The sequence below is a fragment of the Chiloscyllium punctatum genome, chromosome 37 (genome assembly GCF_047496795.1).
Source record: "Chiloscyllium punctatum isolate Juve2018m chromosome 37, sChiPun1.3, whole genome shotgun sequence".
In the NCBI taxonomy this organism is placed as follows: Eukaryota; Metazoa; Chordata; class Chondrichthyes; order Orectolobiformes; family Hemiscylliidae; genus Chiloscyllium; species Chiloscyllium punctatum.
The window spans coordinates 331,087-351,907 of NC_092775.1; the positions used below are offsets into that span (position 1 = coordinate 331,087).

The 20,821-nt window shown below is 43.0% G+C and overlaps 1 protein-coding gene across 3 annotated transcripts in view; it reads right to left on the reverse strand.

The window, feature by feature from the left end:
- The window catches only part of fer1l4 (fer-1 like family member 4), a 356,632-nt gene that overhangs the window by 117,966 nt on the left and 217,845 nt on the right, over window positions 1-20,821 (reverse strand). For all 3 annotated transcript variants that reach the window (XM_072556056.1, XM_072556055.1, XM_072556057.1), the window contains one exon: window positions 1,977-2,013. In XM_072556056.1, the coding sequence (XP_072412157.1) occupies window positions 1,977-2,013 (37 nt within the window). The remainder of the gene's footprint in view (window positions 1-1,976; window positions 2,014-20,821) is intronic.

The window sequence follows — 20,821 nt, forward strand, 5'->3', positions numbered from 1 at the left end:
AACAAAGAACATTACAGCACAGGAACAGGTCCTTTGGTCCTCCAGGCCTGCGCCAATCCATATCCTCTATCTAAATTTTCCATCTATTTTCTAAGGATCTGTATCCCTTTGCTCCCTGCCCATTCATGTATCTGTCTAGACACACCTTAAATGATGCTATCATTCTCACCCCTGCTACCTCTGCTGGCAACGCATTCCAGGCACCCACCACACTCTGTGTGAAGAACTTTACACGTATATCTCCCTTTTCCCCTCTCACTTTGAACTTGTGACCCTTAGAAAATACGTCCTCCACTCTGGGAAAAAGTTTCTTGCTATCCACCCTGTCTACACCCCTCATGATTTTGTAAACCTCAATCAGGTCCCCCCCCCAACCTCCTTCTTTCCAATGAAAATAATCCTAATCTACTCAACCTCTCCTCATAGCTAGCACCCTCCATACTAGACAGCATCCTGGTGAACCTCCTCTGCACCCTCTCCAAAGCATCCACATACTTTTTGTAATGTGGCTACCACAACTGTACACAGTATTCCAAATGTGGCCGAACCAAAGTCTTTTACAACTGTAACATGACCTGCCAACTCTTGTACTCAATACCCTGTCTGATGAAGGAAAGCATGCTTTATGCCTTCTTGACCACTCTACTGACCTGCATTGCCACCTTAAGGAAACAATGGGCCTGAACACCCATATCTCTCTGTACATCAATTTTCCCCAGGACTTTTCCATTTACTGTATAGTTCGCTCTGGAATTGCATCTTCCAAAAAACATCATCTCGCATTTGTCCGGATTGAACTCCATCTGCCATTTCTCTGCCCAACTCTCCAATCTATCTATATTCTGCTGTATTCTCTGGCAGTCCCCTTCACTATCTGCTACTCCAACAACCTAAGTGTCATTTTGAAATTAATGAGGCAAGCTACACCTTCCTTCAAATCATTTATGTATATCATGAACAACAGTGGTCCCAGCACGGCTCCTTGTGGGACACCACTGGTCACAGGTCTCCATTTTGAGAAGCTCCCTTCCACTACTACTCTGTCTCCTGTTGCCCATCCAGTTCTCTATCCATCTAGCTAGGACAACCTGGACCCCATGCAACTTCATCTACTTCATCATCTTACTATGGGGAACCTTATCATATGCCTTACTAAAGTCCATGTATATGACATCTACATTCCTTTCCTCATCAATCAACTTTGTCATCCCTTCAAAGAATTCTATTAGGTTTGTAAGACATGACTTTCCCTGCACAAAACCATGTTGCCTTTCACTGATAAGCCCATTTTCTTCCAAATGAGTATATATCCTATGCCTTAGTATTTTCTCCAGGAGCTTCCCTACCATTGATGTCGGGCTTACAGGTCTGTAATTACCTCAATTATCCCTGTTACCCTTCTTAAACAAGGGGACAACATTAGCAATTCTCCAGTCCTCTGGGATCTCCCCCATGTTCAAGGATGCTGCAAAGATATCTGTTAAAGCCCCAGATATTTCCTCTCTCACTTCCCTCACTTCAAATACCTGCTTCCAATTTATAGTCCCCAGCTCCTGCCCAAGTTTGGTAGAGTTGGCCTTCCCCCAATTTAGCACTCTTCCTTTAGGACCATTCTTGTCTTTGTCCTTGAGTATTCTATGAGTATTCCATGAGTATTGTCCATGAGTCTGAAGAGGTCACAGATAGGAACCTAGACAGATAAATGATTGGATAAGAAGTTGGCAGATAGATTATAACACTACATGCAGAAGGCTGTGAGTCTTTGGAATTCTCTATCCCAGAGAGCTGTGGATGCTCAGTATTTGAGTGTTTTTAAGTCAGAAATTGACAGATGTTTGGCTATTAAGGGAATCAATGACAAATGGGATAACGTGGGAAGGTGAAATCGATGCAGCTGATCAATCAGGATCTGACTGAATGACAAAGCAGGCTTGAGGGGCCGAATGGCCTACTCTTGTTGGTTGGTAATAACTCGCCTTGTTCATTAGCTTCTTCTTCTTTATGTTCTTTTTCCTGAAAAACAGAGTAATTCCTGATATTAGTCTGCTTGTATTTTATCCATGTCTTTCAGCAATCATGGAATTGTAACTCTTCCTCTACAATCTGCAAAGTCTTTTCAACTTTACACTCATTGAACTTTTGCACCCCAGGCTGGCACTCTCAGGTCATTTTCAATGCACGTATAGAACATAGAACATAGAAAAATACAGGCCATTTGGCCCTCGATGTTGCGCCGATCCAAGCCCACCTAACCTATACTAGCCCACTATCCTCCATATGCCTATCCAATGTCTGTTTAAATGCCCATAAAGAGGGAGAGTCCACCACTGCTACTGGCAGGGCATTCCATGAACTCACGGCTCGCTGAGTAAAGAATCTACCCCTAACATCTGTCCTATACCTACCACCCCTTAATTTAAAGCTATGCCCCCTCATAATAGCTGACTCCATACGTGGAAAAAGGTTCTCATGGTCAACCCTATCTAAACCCCTAATCATCTTGTACACCTCTATCAAGTCATCCCAAAACCTTCTTTTCTCCAATGAAAACAGCCCCAAGTGCCTCAGCCTTTCCTCATACGATCTTCCTACCATACCAGGCAACATCCTGGTAAACTTCCTCTGCACCCGTTCCAGTGCCTCCACATCCTTCCTATAGTATGGCGACCAAAACGGCACACAATACTCCAGATGCGGCCGCACCAGAGTCTTATACAACTGCAACATGACCTCAGGACTCCGGAACTCAATTCCTCTACCAATAAAAGCCAGTACGCCATATGCCTTCTTCACTGCACTATTTACCTGGGTGGCAACTTTCAGAGATCTGTGTACATGGACACCAAGATCCCTCTGCTCATCCACACTACCAAGTATCCAACCACTAGCTCAATACCCAATCTTTTTGTTACTCATACCAAAGTGAGTCACCTCACACTTACCCACATTGAACTCCATTTGCCACCTTTCTGCCCAGCTCTGCAGCTTATCTATATCCCGCTGTAACCTGACACATCCTTCCTCACTGTCAAGTAAAGCTGCAAGGCTCTTCTTCATTCTCTGTCTCTCATTTGAAGTAAATGGGAGCCTGATAACATTTCCACATCCCAGTATTTTGTCTACGTTGTATACCATGAATATCTGAACTGACCACTTCCAAAAGATTTGGAGTTAACCTGATTTTATTGGTAGAGGGATTGAATTTCTGAGCCATGAGATCATATTGCAGCTGTACAAAACTCTGCACCTGGAGTATTGCATACAGTTCTGGTCACCGCATTATAGGAAGGATATGGAAGCTTTGGAAAGAGTTCAGAGAGATTTACTAAGATGTTGCCTGGTATGGAGGGAAGGTCTTATGAGAAAAGGCTGAGGGACTTGAGGCTATATTCGTTAGAGAGACGGTGGTTGAGAGGTGACTTAATAGAGACATACAAGATGATCAGAGTGTTAGATAGGGTGGATAGTGAGAGTCTTTTTCCTCGGATGGTGATGGCTAGCACAAGGGGCCATAGCTTTAAACTGAAGGGTGATAGATAAAGGACAGATGTCACAAGTAGGTTCTTTACTCAGAGAGTAGTAAGGGTGTGAAATGCTTTGCCTGCAACAAGACTTGTAAACTTTAAGGGCATTTAAATGGTCATTGGATAAACATATGGATGACAATGGAATAGTGTAGGGTGGAAGGGCTTCAGATTGGTTTCACAGGTTGGTGTAACATCGAGGGCCGAAGTGCCTGTAGTGAGCTGTAACGTTCTATTGTTCTATGTTGGTGACTGATCAAAAGTAATCCATTTATGAAAAAACAAAAGTCATTTCTAAAAATTGGTGGCAAATTGGTTAACACACACTAAAATCTGGAATTAGAACTATATATCCTTTTAATTCCAACACAAACACACTCATACAATACAAAAAACAGCAAGACTCTGTAGAGGTGATATTTTAAAGAAAGAGAAAAAAGAAAAGAAATCAGGTATATTGGTCAATGGTCTGAAAAACAAAAGACAGAATGTGATGAATTCTCACAATCCATCTTGTTTCTCATCAAGAAACCAAACTGCTGATAAACGTGGATTGAAAAAAAGATTTCTAAGTGCGCTTCAGTACAGATGGAAATCAGGTTAACTCCAAATCGTTTGGAAGTGGTCAGTTCAGGTATTCATGGTGTACAATGTAGACAAAATATTGGGATGTGTAAATGTTATCAGGCTCCCAGTTACTTCAAATGAGAGACAGAGAATGAAGAAGAGCCTTGCAGCTTTACTTCACATTTTAGAGGTTTTCTTCCTTCTGACTCCCTCATATATGATTCAAAAACTAAGACCAGTAAGAGTTGTCAGGCAACCATTAGCAAAGGAGACCACAGTACCTCCCAAAGTCATCGTTTCCAGCAATTAAGGGCAATAAACATTATTTCTTTAAAAGTTTTGTTTGCTTTTTTTTCAAAAATCACTTGATTTTCTGCAAATAGCATGTGGACCACAGCCAACATTAAATTCTTGATTTCATTTGGGAAAAAAACCCTGTTTAACCAGAAAGTGTGCAAACAGTTTAATATGTTCCAGTCCATAATACATGTATGTAGTCTCAATTTATCCTCATTTAAAAGAAATGAAACACTTATTTTTCCAATTGCATTTCATTATGATGTAGATATAAAAACATGAACAATACAAAAATGTGTGTTTACACTCATTCAGCTTTGTTCATTCATTATACAAAGTCCATACAATTACTTGTCACCTCCTTAATCTCCAAATGATTCTAACATTACTTAATTCTTGATAATTCATCAGCAATACAATCCTTCCCAAAATATGAACAAATTTATATTATAAGGTTAAGTTAACAGATTCCACTGAAACAGTGTAGCATTTTAATTCTTAAACGTTTCCATAAAGGCCAAAGAATAACAATTATTTCTTTGCACTCATAATGGATGTAAACTATAAAATGTTTAAGGGCTAATAACAATAACATGGTTTCAACTTTTAGTATGGAATACTCCTTTTGATGCTAACTTAATTTCTTAGAAAATACCAAACTGGGTTGTTTATGCCTGATCATCTTCTTTTAATAAGACTGCCCCCAACCCAAGTTAATAGCATCAATCAGCAATCTTAAGGCTTCAGTGAAGTCAAGGATGGCCAACACTGGCCCTCTTTCTAGGAATGACATCAGATTCTCAAAAGCTGCTTAGCATTTGATAAGATTCCCCATGGTAGCCTCATTCAGAAGGTCAGGAGGAATGGGATACAGGGGAACTTAGCTGTCTGGATACAGAATTGGCTGGCCAACAGAAGACAGCGAGTGGTAGTAAAAGGAAAATATTCTGCCTGGAAGTCTGTGGTGAGTGGTGTTCCACAGGTTTGTAATTTTTATTAATGACTTGGATGAGGGGATTGAAGGATGGGTCAGCAAGTTTGCAGATGACACAAAGGTTGGAGGTGTCGTTGACAGTATAGAGGGCTGTTGTAGGCTGCAGCGGGACATTGACAGGATGCAGAGATGGGCTGAGAGGTGGCAGATGGAGTTCAACCTGGATAAATGCGAGGTGATGCATTTTGGAAGGTCGAATTTGAAAGCTGAGTACAGGATTAAGGATAGGATTCTTGGCAGTGTGGAGGAACAGAGGGATCTTGGGGTGCAGGTACATAGATCCCTTAAAATGGCCACCCAAGTGGACAGGGTTGTTAAGAAAGCATATGGTGTTTTGGCTTTCATTATCAGGGGTATTGAGTTTAAGAGTCGTGAGATCTTGTTGCAGCTCTATAAAACTTTGGTTAGACCGCAATTGGAATACTGCATCCAGTTCTGGTCGCCCTATTATAAGAAAGATGTGGATGCTTTGGAGAAGGTTCAGTGGAGGTTTACCAGGATGCTGCCTGGACTGGAGGGCTTATCTTATGAGGAGAGGTTGACTGAGCTCGGACTTTTTTCATTGGAGAAAAGGAGGAGAAGAGGGGACCTAATTGAGGTATACAAGATAATGAGAGGCATAGATAGGGTCGATAGCCAGAGACTATTCCCAGGGCAGAAATGAGTAACACAAGGGGTCATAGTTTTAAGCTGGTTGGAGGAAAGTATAGAGGGGATGTCAGAGGCGGGTTGTTTACACAGAGAATTGTGAGAGCATGGAATGCGTTGCCAGCAGCAGTTGTGGAGGCAGGGTCATTGGAGACATTTAAGAGACTCCTGGACATGCAGATGATCACAGAAATTTAAGGGTGCTTACATGAAGATCAGTGGTCGGCACAACATCGTGGGCTGAAGGGTCTGTTCTGTGCTGTACTGTTCTATATTCTATATTCATTCTCTTGACCAATAAATTGCTTAGATTAGTTCACAGGTTCATGCAACATCAAGGGCTGAAGGGCTGTTCTGCACTGTTTTGTTCCATGTTCTATGTTCTATGAACTCTATGCATCTCCAAACACTTTTGAGTGGGTGACCACAATGACTAAGAATGCTGAGCTCATGAAAGGGCCGGCATAGTTGAGTTGTAACTGAGTTCAGGGTTTTACCCGGCCATTCCCATTAATATGGGGTAATTGATGGCTGCAATTTTTGTCCCTGTTTGCATTCTGGACACTGCCCCATTGCTGTGCCTATGTTTGCATACAATCCTGGTCACCAGACCAGACATACCTTCTTGCCAATTTCTTCATTTAGGAAACCTTTGGTTGACCCTGGTGACATTCAGCTAGTATCTGGTAGGTACCTTTACTCAGGACAATCAGTCTTGCTCCCATTATAAAACATCATTTTCAATGGTGATCTCACTGGTCTCACTGGGCTCAGAAAGGTTTCAATTCTGGTTGTGATGGCCCTCTCGGTTCCCCTATCACCACCAGCTGATTTAGTTTTGCCAAGACAGGATCTTCTTGTGCCCACAGTCTGATACGGTGATCACCAGAAGGCTGTCCAGAAAGTTTAAAACCAGAACAGACTCTTCCAGCGGCAGCGCCATTGGTAGTGTATCTGTCAGCGTTAGGCGGCTCAAGGCATTCGCATTTGCTACTTGGCCTTCTGGATTGTAAAATTGTATGCACTTAGAATAAGAGCCCACTGCTGAATTTAATCTGAAACCATGGGTGGCATGGTCTTGTCCTCTTTAAGTAGCCCTAACAGGTGTTTGTGGTCTGTTACTGTTACAAATTAACATCCGTAAAGGTATTGATGGAACTTCCTCATACCAAAGATGACCGCCAAACCTTCCTTCTCTGTCTGGGCGTATTTGCACTCTGCATCAGCTAAAGTTCAGGAAACATATGCTATTGGGTGTTCCAGGTTATCAGCTCCAATCAGGGAACTCATATTCTATGAGGTCCACCTGGCTGGCCTCGTTACAATCACTACATCAGGTTTTTTTCAGTAACATGAAAATAAATATTTGTTGTCAGCAAAATGTTTTTAACTAATGACAGGAACAAAATATAAATTGTTAACTTATAACTCTATAACATCAACTGTATTTTCTTTTTAAAAATTCCAAAAGGCATACAAACTGACACATACAGAGCCAAGTGAGATGAGACCGCTCCTTGGATGCTGCCTGACCTGCTGCATTTATGAGATGCTGCCTGTACTGGAACAGTTGTTGATTAAAGATTAAATAATAAATTATTTTGATAGGTATTTTAATAAAGTCACGCCAATCTTTTTTCGTATTTTAACTATGTTGCAAGAATAAAGTGTATTTTCATTAAAGTTGGTACTGAGCTGCCCTCTTGAACTCCTGCAATCCACGTGCTGTAGGTAGACCACAGTGTCATTCGGGAGGGAATTACAGGATTTTGATCAAACGACATTGAAGGAATGACAATATATTTCCAAATCAAGATGGTGAGTGGAGGGGAACTTGCAGGTGGTGGACTTCCCATGTATCTGCTGTTCTTGTCCTTCTAGATGGAAGTGATTGAGGGTTTAAGCTGCTGTCTACAGAACTTTGGTAAATTTCTACAGTGTATGTTGGAAATAGTACATACTGCTAAGATTGAGCGTCAATGATGGAGGGAGTGGATGCTTGTAGATGTAGTACCAATCAAGTGATTGATTTGTGGTGGATGATGTTAAGCTTCTTGAGTGCTGTTGGAGCTTCACCCATCCAGGCAAGTGGGGAGTATTCCATCACACTCCATACTGTGCCTTGTAGATTGTGGCCAGACTTCAAGCTAAATAATAGGCAGAGGTGAATTCAGGAGGAAAACTAGGGAAAGAGTTAAAAGTGGGGAGGGCTCAGTAGAAGTTATTAGAGTTTCCAGAACAAGTAATAGGACAGAGAGTATGGAAAGGATCAGGAATCTAACTTCAGGCAGATAAGGGAACAACTATGAGAAGGGGCAGTCAATGCAGGACTCAGAGTGTTGTTCTTAAATACAAGCAGAACATGAAACAAGCTGAATGAACTTGTAGCTCAGATTGAAACTTGTAGGAACAATGTTGTGGGTATCACAAAGACATGGTAACATGGTTGGGTTCTACATATTACAGCATATGTATCCTATCAAAAGGACAGGTAGATGGGCAGAGGGAGTGGGGTTACCTTGTTAGTAAGAAATGAAATTAAATTGATAGAAAGAAGTGATATAGAGTCAGAAGGTGAAGAATCTGTGGTTAGAGTTAAGGAACCAAAAAGCAGAAAAGACTCTGATGGCAGTTGTGTACAGGCCTGGTAGCAGTAGTCAGGATGTGGGGAAGAAAGTGATACACTGCACACTTCAACTTTTTTATACCCAAATTAACCACATTATGTCTTGCAAAATTTTAGGCATAGAATTGGAACCTTAGTCTGACTATATTTCTATTGGTAGTCTATAACAAGTAAAAACAATTGAGTTAATTTTTCAACCACCTACTTTAACGATGAATTTCCTTGAAGGTATGGCTCCTGTGAACCAAGCTGTTATAATAGTAAGCATAAAAAAACCCACAGAAGTTGCTGGAAAAGCTCAGTAGGTCTGGTAGCATCTGTGAACAGAAATCAGAGTTAACACTTCAGGTCTAATGACTCTCCCTCAGAACGTAATGCTGATTTCTCTTCACAGACCTGCTGAGCTTTTCCAGCAACTTACGTTTTTGTTTTGATTTACAGCATCTGCAGTTCTTTCAGCCTTTATAATAGTAAGCATATATTGGTGTCCCATTTTTGTTAGTGGTAATGACCTTTCATTTACCAACAGCATCTTGGAAGGGAAAATCTGGAATCAGCCCTAACAGTATTACAATTGCATAAACTACAAAAACATGAAGGAGAATGATTGGAAGGGCAGCCTGGCAGCAATGACAGGAATTACTGGGGTTATTTGGAAGGCATAGCCGAAGTTTATCCCAAGGAATAAGAAACTCATTAAGGGAAGGATGAGGTAATCATGGCTGAGAAGAGTCAGGGACAGTACTAAAGGTGAAGAAAAGCATAAAATGTGGTGAAGATTATTGGGTAGACAGAGAATTGGTAAGGTTTAAAAAACCAGCAGACGACAACAAAAAAAGCAATAGGTGGGGTTTGGCAGTAAGATGAAATATGAGGGCAAGCTAGCTAGTAATATAAAAGAAGATTGCAAGGGTTTCTTTAGATTATAAAAGATGAGAGAGGCAAGAGTGGACATTGGATTGCTGGAAAATAAAGCTGGAGAAGTAACAATGAGGAACGAAAAAATGGTCAAGGATCTGAATAGGTACTTTGCATCACACAAGCATCCACTCATTCCATCACCAACACTCAGTAGCAGCAGTGTGCACTATCTACAAGAAACACTGCAGAAATTCACCAAGATCCTTAGGCAGCACCTTCCAAATCCACAACTACTTCCATCTAAAAGGTCAAGGGCAGCATGTGCATGGGAACCCCACCACTCACAAGATCCCCTCTGAGCCACTCACCTTCCTGACTTGGAAATATATCACTGTTCCTTTAGTGTTATAAAGTTATAGAGTCATAAAGTTCTATAACACGGAGACAGGCCCTTCTGCCCAAATTGGTCCATGCCAACCAAAACGTCCATCCATGTTAACCCCATTTTCCTGCACTTGGCCCATATCCTTCTAAACCTTTCCTACCCATGCATTTGTCCAAATGCCTTTTAAATGTTGTTAGTGTACCCACCTCAACCATTTCCAATGGCAGCTCATTCCATATATGTACTACCCTCTGTGTAAAAAAGGTTCCCCCTTAAGTTCACTTTATTCTTTCCCCTCTAACTTTAAACTGTTGCCCTCTAGTCTTTGACTCCCAACTCTGGGAAAAAGACTCAGAGCATTCATGCTATCTATGCCTTATACACTTCTATAAGATCCCCGTCAGTCTCCAATGCTTGAAAGAAAAAAGTCCTAGCTTGACCAATCTCTTCTTTGAGTCCTGGCACATCCTTTTAAATCTCTTCCACACTCTTTCCATTTTAATAACATCCTTCCTATAGCAAGGTGACCAAAACTGAACACAATGCTCCAAGTGCGGCTTCACCAACATAACTTCCCAACTTCTATACTCAGTGCCCTGACTGATGAAGGCCAGTGTGTCAAAAGCCTTCCTCACTGCCCAGTCTATCTGTGACTCCACTTTCAGAAAACTGTGCACCTGAACTCCAAAGTCCCTCTGTTCCACTACTCTCCATAAGGCCCTACCATTCACCATGAAATTCCTACCTTGATTTGACTTTCCAAAATGCAAGACCTCACACTTATCTTTACTAAACTTCATTTGCCATATCTCAGCCCACTTCCCCAGCTGATCAAGGTCTTGCTGCAATTTCTGACAACCTTCCTGACTGTCCAGAATACTGCCCATTTTAGTGTAATCATGCCTTGTACATTCTCATCCAAGACATTGATATAGATAACAAACAGCAATGGGCCCAACACCGAATCCTGAGGGACTTCACTAGTCAGAGGCTTGCAGTCTGACAAGCATTCTTCAACTATTACCCTCTGCTTCCTACCATCAAGCCAAGTGTATCCAATTTGTCAGCTCTTCTTGGATTAACCTTCCAGAACAGCCTACCATGTGGAATCTTAGCAAAGGTCCCACTGAAATCCACAGAGACCTTGTCTACCACCCTGCCCTTATTAACCTTTCTGTTCACTTCATTAAAGAACGTGAACAAATTTGTGAGGCATGATCTCCCATGCAGAAAGCCATGCTGACTGCTCCTTATCAAACCCTGTCTTTCCCAATGCCTGTATATCTTATTCCTCAGAATCTTCTCAAGTAACTTACCTATCACAGATTTTAGGCTTACTACAGTTCCCACACTTTTCTTTGCAGCCCTTCTTGAATAAGGGCACAGCATTGTTACCCTCCAGACTTCTGGGACTTGATCCATGGCTAACAGTGATGCAAATATATGTACCAGAGCCCCTGTAATGTCTTCCCTAGCATCTTGCAGGGTTCTTGGATATGTCTGGTCAGGACCAGGAGACTTATCCACCTTCATACATTCTAACACATCCAACACCTCCTTTACTGTGATATCGATTGTCACCAAGATATCACCACTAAACTCCCCAAGTTCCCAAGTCTTCACGTCTTTCCTCACAGGAAACAGAGGAGAAATATTAATTGAGAACCTCGCCCATCTCCTGCAGTTCCACACATACATGTATACTTCGGTCCTTGAGGGGTCCTATTCTCTCGCTCTCTAGTTATTCTTTTTCCTTTAATGTACTTGAAAAATCTCTTTGGATTCACACTCCTAATCTTCTCAGCCAAAACTATCCCATGCCCACTTTTCGTCCGCCTGATTTCCTTCTTTAGCAAACTCCTGTATCCCCTATATGCCTCTAGGGCTTCCCTTGATCCCAGCTGCCTGTATCTGAGCCATGCCTGCTTCGTTTTGCTGATCAAAGCCTCAATATCTCCAGTCAGTTAGGGATCCTCTTAGAAAAAGCGATCACAGTATGGTTGAATTTAGAATACAGATGGAAAGTGCGAAGATAAAATCCAATACCAGGGTTCTGCACTTCAACACAGGAGACTACAGTAGGATGAGGGGGAACTAGTGGGATAGTTAGTGAACAGTGGAGGACTTTCAAAGCAATTTTTTTCAAAGTGCTCAGCGAAAGTATATACCAGTGAAAAGGAAAGACTGTAGGAAAAGTGGTAATCTGCCATGGGTGTCCAAGGAATAAGGGAGAGTATCAAATTGAAAGAGAAGGCATACGAAATGGCCAAGATTAGCAGGAAACCAGAAGATTGGGAAAGTTTAAAAGGTCTACAGAGATCCACAAAAAAGCTATAAAGACAAATAAGATAGATTATGAGAATAAATTAGCTCAGAATATAAGGACAGATAGCAACAGTTTCTATAAATATATAAAATGAAAAAGAGTGGCTGAAGTAAACATTGGTCCTTTAGAGGATGAGAAGGGGGATTTAGAAGAGGGATATGAGGAAATGGCCAAGGCATAGAACAGGTATTTTGTGTCAGTCTTCACAGTGAAAGACATGAATAACATGCCAGTAATTGACAAAGAGACGAAGGTAGGTGAGGACCTGGAAACAATCATTATCACGAATGAGGCACTGTGGGCAAGCTAATGGAGCTAAGGGTAGACAAGTCTCTTGACCCTGATGGAATGCATCCCAGGGTACTACAAGAGATGGCAGGAGAAATGGCAAATGCACTTGTGGTCATTTTCCAAAATTCACTGACTCTGGGGTAGCTCCAGCAGGTTGTTATGCCACTCTTTAAGAAAAAGGTAGACAAAAGATGGGAGATTACAGATTGGTGGGCGGCACGGTAGCTCAGTGATTAGCACTGCTGCCTCACTGCACCAGAGACCCAGGTTCAATTCCCGCTTCAGGCGACTGTGTGGAGTTTGCATATTCTCCCTGTGTCTGCGTGGGTTTCCTCCGGGTGCTCCGGTTTCCTCCCACAATCCAAAAATGTGCAGGTTAGGTGAACTGGCCATGCTAAATTGCCCGTAGTGTTAGGTGAAGGGGTAAATATAGGGGGATGGGTTGCACTTCGGTGGGTCGGTGTGGACTTTTTGGGCCGAAGGGCCTGTTTCCACACTGTAAGTAATCTAATCTAAAATCCACTGTCGAAACCTATCGCCCAATTCCCAAGGATCTATATCCCTCTGCTCCTCACCTACTCATGCATCTGTCCAGATGCACCTTAAATGAATCTACTGTGCCTGCCTCTACTATCTCTGTTGGTAACGTATTTTAGGCACTTACCATCCTCTGTGTATTCCCTTTAAACTTTTCTCCTTTCACCTTGAACGTGTGACCTCTCATTATTGAATCTCTCATGCTGGGAAAAAGCTTAGCTCTATCCACCCTGTCCATACCCTTCATGATTTTGTAGACCTCAATCAAGTACCCCCCTCAATCTCCTTTTTTCTAATGAAAACAATCCTAACCTACTCAACCTCTCTTCATAGTTAGCATCTTCCATACCAGGCAACATCTTCGTAAACCTTCTCTGCACCCTCTCCAAAGTGTCCACATCCTTTTGGTAATGTGGCAAGCAGAACTGTACACAGTAACAAAAGCCCTGATGAAGGGCTTATGCCCGAAACATTGATTCTCCTGCTCCTCAGATGCTGCCTGACCTGCTGTTTTTGCAGCACCACAGTCTTGACTCTGATCTCCAGCATCTGCAGTCTTCACATTATCCTCCTGCATAAGGTCACCCCTCAGCCTCTGACGGTACAGGGAAAACAGCCCCAACCTATTCAGCCTCTCCCTGTAGCTCAAATCCTCCAACCCTGGCAACGTCCTTGTAAATCTTTTCTGAACCCTCTTATACAGATCACTTCTACCTCAGAAGAGATTTCAATGATCAAAAATGTGAACCCTTCTCCCCTGCAACAGCTCGTCAGCCATGCATTCATCTGCTCTATCCTCCGATTCCTACCCTCACTAACTCGTAGGACCGGGTGTAATCCAGATATTACTACCCTTGAAGAGCTCCTTTTTAAATTCCTGCTTAACTTTCTATATTCTCCCTTCACAATCGCATCCTTTTCCCTTCCTATATCATTAGTTCTGATGACGTCCTGCTGGTCCCTCATCTCTTTGAAAATATTCTGCACCGTCACCAAGATATCCTTGATTCTGGCACCAGGGAGGCAACACACAATTCTGATTTTTCGCTGCTGGCCACAGAAACATCCGTCTGTGCCTCTGACTAGAGAGTTGCCTATCACAATCGATCACTCGGAACCCAATGCACCCCTCAGTAAATTAAAGTCAGTCTCAATACCAGAAACATTCCCCTGAGAGTCCATCACCCCCTGCATTTTCCAAAACACCATGCTTGTTTAAAATTGGGACAGCCACAGGAGACTCCTGCACTACCTGCCTACCCCTCCTACCTTTCCTGGCGTTAACCCATCTACCTGACTATATCTGCAGCTTTTTACCCTTTCTATGACTGTCATCCATTACACCCTCTAGCTCTTGTAAATTCCTCATTGGAGCAGCAGTTAGAGGCAACCAATCCATGCAATCTGATAGAATTTGCAAACAAAGACACTTCCTGCAGACATAATCATCAGTAACATGAAAACTCTCCCGAAACTCCCACATCCGACAGGAAGAACACATCACTCTACTAAGGGCCAGCTTTGCTCCTTCACAAACTACAGACCCAGAAAATAGCACCATCTTATTGCTTTAAGAAAAGTGCTCCAGGCTAACTTAGTATTAATGGTTTATATTTTTAAAATTTAATCAAGAGACAGATCTCAATAAACTATATAGTCAAAAAAGAACCCACTCTACTCACTACTGTAGACTTAAAGCAAGGTTACATATAAAAATAAAGCACATAGAGTCATAGAGATGTACAGCGTGGAAACAGACCCTTCGGTCCAACCCGTCCATGCCAACCAGATATTCCAACCCAATCTAGTCTCACCTGCCAGCACCCGGCCCATATCCCTCCAAACCCTTCCTATTCATATACCCATCCAAATGCCTCTTAAATGTTGCAATTGTACAAGCCTCCACCATTTCCTCTGGCAGCTTATTCCATACACGTACCACCCTCTGTGTGAAAAAGTTGCCCCTTAGGTCTCTTTTATATCTTTCCCCTCTCACCCGAAACCTATGCCCTCTAGTTCTGGACTCCCTGACCCCAGGGAAAAGACTTTGCTTATTTACCCTATCTATGCCCCTCATAAGTTTGTAGCCCTCAGCCTCTGATGCTTCAGGGAAAACAGCCCCAGCCTGTTCAGCCTCTCCCTATAGCTCAAATCCTCCAACCCTGGCAATATCCTTGTAAATCTTTTATGAACCCTTTCAAGTTTCCCAACATCTTTCTGATAGGAAGGAGACCAGAATTCCAACAGTGGCCTAACCAATGTCCTGTACAGCTGCAACATGCCCTCCCAATTCCTGTACACAATACTCTGACCAATAAAGGAAAGCATACCAAACGCTTTCTTCACTATCCTATCTACCTGCAACTCCACTTTCAAGGAGCTATGTACCTGCATTCCAAGGACTCTTTGTTCAGCAACACTCCCTAGGACCTTACCATTAAGATTTGCTTTCCCAAAATGCAGCACCTGGCATTTATCTGAATTAAACTCCATCTGCCACTTCTAAGCCCATTGGCCCATCTGGTCAAGATCCTGTTGTAATCTGAGGTAACTTTCTTCGCGATCCACTACACCTCCAATTTTGGTGTCATCTGCAAACTTACTGACTGTACCTTTTATGCTCACATCCAAATCATTTATGTAAATGACAAAAAGTAGAGGACCCAGCACCGATCCTTGTGGCACTCCACTGGTCACAGGCCTCCAGTCTGAAAAACAACCCTGCACCTGCTTCCTTTGAGCCAGTTCTGTATCCAAATGGCTAGTTCTCCCTGTATTCCGTGAGATCTAACCTTGCTAATCAGTCTCCCATGGGGAACCTTGACGAATGCCTTACTAAAGTCCATATAGATCACATCTACCACTCTGCCCTCATCAATCCTCTTTGTTACTTCCTCAAAAAACTCAATCAAGTTTGTGAGACATGATTTCCCATGCACAAAGCCATGTTGACTATTGCTAATCAACCTTTGCCTTTCCAAATACATGTACATCCTGTCCCTCAGGATTCCCTCCAACAACTTGCCCATCACCGACATCAGGCTCACTGGTCTATAGTTCCCTGGCTTGTCTTTACCGCCCTTCTTAAACAGTGGCACCATGTTAGCCAACCTCCAGTCTTCCGGCACCTCACCTGTGACTATCAATGATACAAATATCTCAGCAAGAGGCCCAGCAATCACTTCTTCAGCTTCCCACAGAGTTCTAGGGTACATCTGATCAGATCCTGGGGATTTATCCACCTTTGAAAATGCGTTGCTGGAAAAACGCAGCAGGTCAGGCAGCATCCAAGGAGCAGGAGAATCGACGTTTCGGGCATGAGCCCTTCTTCAGGCCTTCTTCTCCTTGGATGCTGCCTGACCTGCTGCGCTTTTCCAGCAACACATTTTCAGCTCTGATCTCCAGCATCTGAAGCCCTCACTTTCTCCTAGAAGATTTTAACCTACTGCGAATCCTCTTACAAGGATGCCTTCCTTGAAGAAGCTCATCCTTGGATGCTGCCTGACCTGCTGCGCTTTTCCAGTAACACATTTTCAGCTCTGACCTCCAGCATCTGCAGTCCTCACTTTCTCCTAGAAGATTTATCCATTTATCCCGTTTCAAGACATCCAGCACTTCCTCCTCTGTAATATGGACATTTTGCAAGATGTCACCATCTATTTCCCTGCAGTCCATATCTTCCACGGCCTTTTCCACAGTAAATATCGATGCAAAATACTCCCCCATTTTCTGCGGCTCCACACGAAGGCCGCCTTGCTGATCTTTGAGGGGCCCTATTCTCTATGAGGAAGTGAGAACTGCAGATGCTGGAGATCAGAGCTGAAAATGTGTTACTGGAAAAGCACAGCAGGTCAGGCAGCATCCAAGGAGCAGGAGAATTGACGTTTCGGGCATGAGCCCTTCTTCAGGACTCCTGAAGAAGGGCTCATGCCCAAAATGTCGATTCTCCTGCTTCTTGGATGCTGCCTGACCTGCTGTGCTTTTTCAGGCCCTATTCTCTCCCTAGTTACCCTTTTGTCCTTAATATATTTGTAAAAGCTCTTTGGATTCTCCTTAATTCTATTTGCCAAAGCTATCTCATGTCCCCTTTTTGCCCTCCTGATTTCCCTCTTCGCAATACTCCAACTGCCTTTATACTCTTCTAAGGATTCATTCTATCTATCCTGTCTATATCCTATCTATATGCTTCCTCCTTTTTCTTAACCAAACCCTCAATTTATCTAGTAATCCAGCATTCCCTATACCTACCAGCCTTTGCTTTCACCCTTACAGGAATATACATTTTCTGGATTCTCATTATCTCATTTCTGAAGGCTTCCCATTTTCCAGCTGTCCCTTTACCTGCAAACATCTGTCCCCGGTCAGCTTTCGAAAGTTCTTGCCTAATACCGTCAAAATTGGCCTTTCTCCAATTTAGTACTTCAACTTTTAGATCTGGTCTATCCTTTTCCATCATTATTTTAAATCTAATAGAGTTATGGTCACTGGCCCAAAGTGCTCTCCCACTGACACCTCAGTCACCTGCCCTGCCTTATTTCCCAAGAGTAGGTCAGGTTTTGCACCTTCTCTAGTAGTTACATCCACATACTGAATCAGAAAATTGTCTTGTACACAACATTAGACACTCTCCAATCCGCAGGAACTGATTCCAAATCTATCGAACTCTGGAAAATAATCACCAATGCATCCAGAATTTCTCAAGCCACCTCCTTCAGTACCCTGGGATGTAGACCATCAGGCCCCGGGGACTTATCAACCTTCAGACCTAACAATCTCTCCAACACCAATTCCTGGCAAATATAAATTCCCATAAGTTCAGGTCCTTCAGCCACTGTTACCTCAGGGAGATTGCTTGTGTTTTCCCCAGTGAACACAGATCTGAAGTACCAATTCAATTCTTCTGCCATTTCTTTGTTTCCCCGTAATATATTCCACTGTTTCTGTCTTCAAGGGCCCAATTTTTAATCTTAACCATTTTTTTGCCTTTCACATACCTAAAAAAAGCTTTATATTTTTGGCCAGTTTACCTTCATACCTCATTTTTTCTCTGCGTATTTCCTTCTTAGTAATCCTCTGTTGTTCTTTAAAAGCTTCCCAATCTCCGTTTTCCCACTTATCTTTGCTATGTTATACTTTTTCTCTTTTAATTTTATATGTTTCTTAACTTCCCTCATCAGCCACGGCCACCCATGCCTCCTCCTAGGATCTTTCTTCCTTTTTGGAATAAACTGATCCCGCATCTTCTGCATTATACACAGAAATATCTGCCATTCTTCCTCCACTGTCATCCCTGCTAAGGTATTGCACCATTGAACTTTGGCCAGCTCCTCCCTCATAGCTCCATAGTTCCCTTTATTCAACAGAAACACTTCCGATTGTACCTTCTCCCTCTCAAATTGCAGATTGAAGCTTTTTGTATTTTGGTCACTACTTCCCAATGGCTCCTTCACTTCGAGGTCCCTGACCAATTATAGAACATAGAACAATACAACACAGAACAGGCCCTTCGGCCCACGATGTTGTGCCGAACTTCTATCCTAGATTAAGCACCCATCCATGTACCTATCCAAATGCCGCTTAAAGGTCGCCAATGAATCTGACTCTACCACTCCCACGGGCAGCGCATTCCATGCCCCCACCACTCTCTGGGTAAAGAACCCACCCCTGACATCTCCCCTATACCTTCCACCCTTCACCTTAAATTTATGTCCCCTTGTAACACTCTGTTGTACCCGGGGAAAAAGTTTCTGACTGTCTATTCTATCTATTCCTCTGATCATCTTATAAACCTCTATCAAGTCACCCCTCATCCTTCGCCGTTCCAACGAGAAAAGGCCGAGAACTCTCAACCTATCCTCGTACGACCTACTCTCCATTCCAGGCAACATCCTGGTAAATCTTCTCTGCACCCTCTCCAAAGCTTCCACATCTTTCCTAAAGTGAGGCGACCAGAACTGCACACAGTACTCCAAATGTGGCCTAACCAAAGTCCTGTACAGCTGCAACATCACCTCACGACTCTTGAATTCAATCCCTCTGCTAATGAACGATAATACACCATAGGCCTTCTTACAAACTCTATCCACCTGAGTGGCAACCTTCAAAGATCTATGTACATAGACCCCAAGATCCCTCTGTTCCTCCACCTGACCAAGAACCCTACCATTAACCCTGTATTCCGCATTCTTATTTGTTCTTCCAAAATGGACAACCTCACACTTGGCAGGGTTGAACTCCATCTGCCACTCCTCAGCCCAGCTCTGCATCATATCTAAGTCCCTCTGCAGCCGACAAAAGCCCTCCTCACTGTCCACAACTCCACCTATCTTTGTATCATCTGCAAATTTACTGACCCACCCTTCGACTCCCTCATCTAAGTCATTAATAAAAATTACAAACAGCAGAGGACCCAGAACTGATCCCTGCGGAACTCCACTTGTAACTGGACTCCATGCTGAATATTTACCATCTACCACCACTCTCTGACTTCGACCGGTTAGCCAGTTTTCTATCCAATTGGCCAAATTTCCCTCTATCCCATGCCTCCTGACTTTCCGCATAAGCCTACCATGGGGAACCTTATCAAATGTCTTACTAAAATCCATGTACACTACATCCACTGCTCTACCCTCATCCACATGCTTGGTCACCTCCTCGAAGAATTCAATAAGACTTGTAAGGCAAGACCTACCCTTCACAAATCCGTGCTGGCTGTCCCTAATCAAGCAGTGTCTTTCCAGATACTCGTAAATCCTATCCCTCAGTACCCTTTCCATTACTTTGCCTACCACAGAAGTAAGACTAACTGGCCTGTAATTCCCGGGGTTATCCCTATTACCTTTTTTTAACAGGGGCACAACATTCGCTACTCTCCAGTCCCCTGGTACCACCCCAGTTGCCAGTGAAGACGAGAAGATCATTGTCAACGGTACTGCAATTTCCTTCTCCCTGGTAGGCTCTAGCCTGTTCTAAGAATCCATCTCGGAGGCACTCCACAAAGTCTTTTTCTTGAGGTCCGATACCATTCTGATTCTCCCAGTCTACCTGCATGTTAAAATCCCCCATAACAACTGTAGTAACATCTTTGCGACAGGCCAATTTCAGCTCCTGATTCAACTTACATCCGACATCCAGACTACTGTTTGGGGGCCTGTAGATAACTCCCAAGAGGGTCTTTTTACCCTTAGAATTTCTCAGCTCTATCCAAATTGACTCTACATCCCCTTATTCTAGGTCCCCCCGCGCAAGGGACTGAATATCATCCCTTACCAACATGGCCACCCCACCCCGTCTGCCCATCAGTCTGTCCTTACAATAGCACGTGTGGCCTTGAATATTCATTTCCCAGGCCCTGTCCACTTGAAGCCACGGTAAAAACGATGACTGCAGATGCTGGAAACCAGATTCTGGATTAGTGGTGCTGTAAGAGCACAGCAGTTCAGGCAGCATCCAAGTAGCTTTGAAATCGATGTTTCGGGCAAAAGCCCTTCATACGTCTCAGTTATCCCCACAATATCGTATTTGCCAATTTCCAAAAGAGCCTCAAGCTCATCCATCTTATTTCTAATGCTTCGTGCATTCATATATAGTATTTTTAATTTGTTACTGCTCTCACCCTTCCCATCAACTCCTATTTCACTCAACCTTACAGCATGATCCCTTTTTGAGTTTTCTGCTGCATTGATACAGTTGTCTTTCTTGACTTCCCTTGTTCTAACTTTCCCTTTAATTTCCTTCTTAAACATTCAGTTTGTCCACTCCCCCC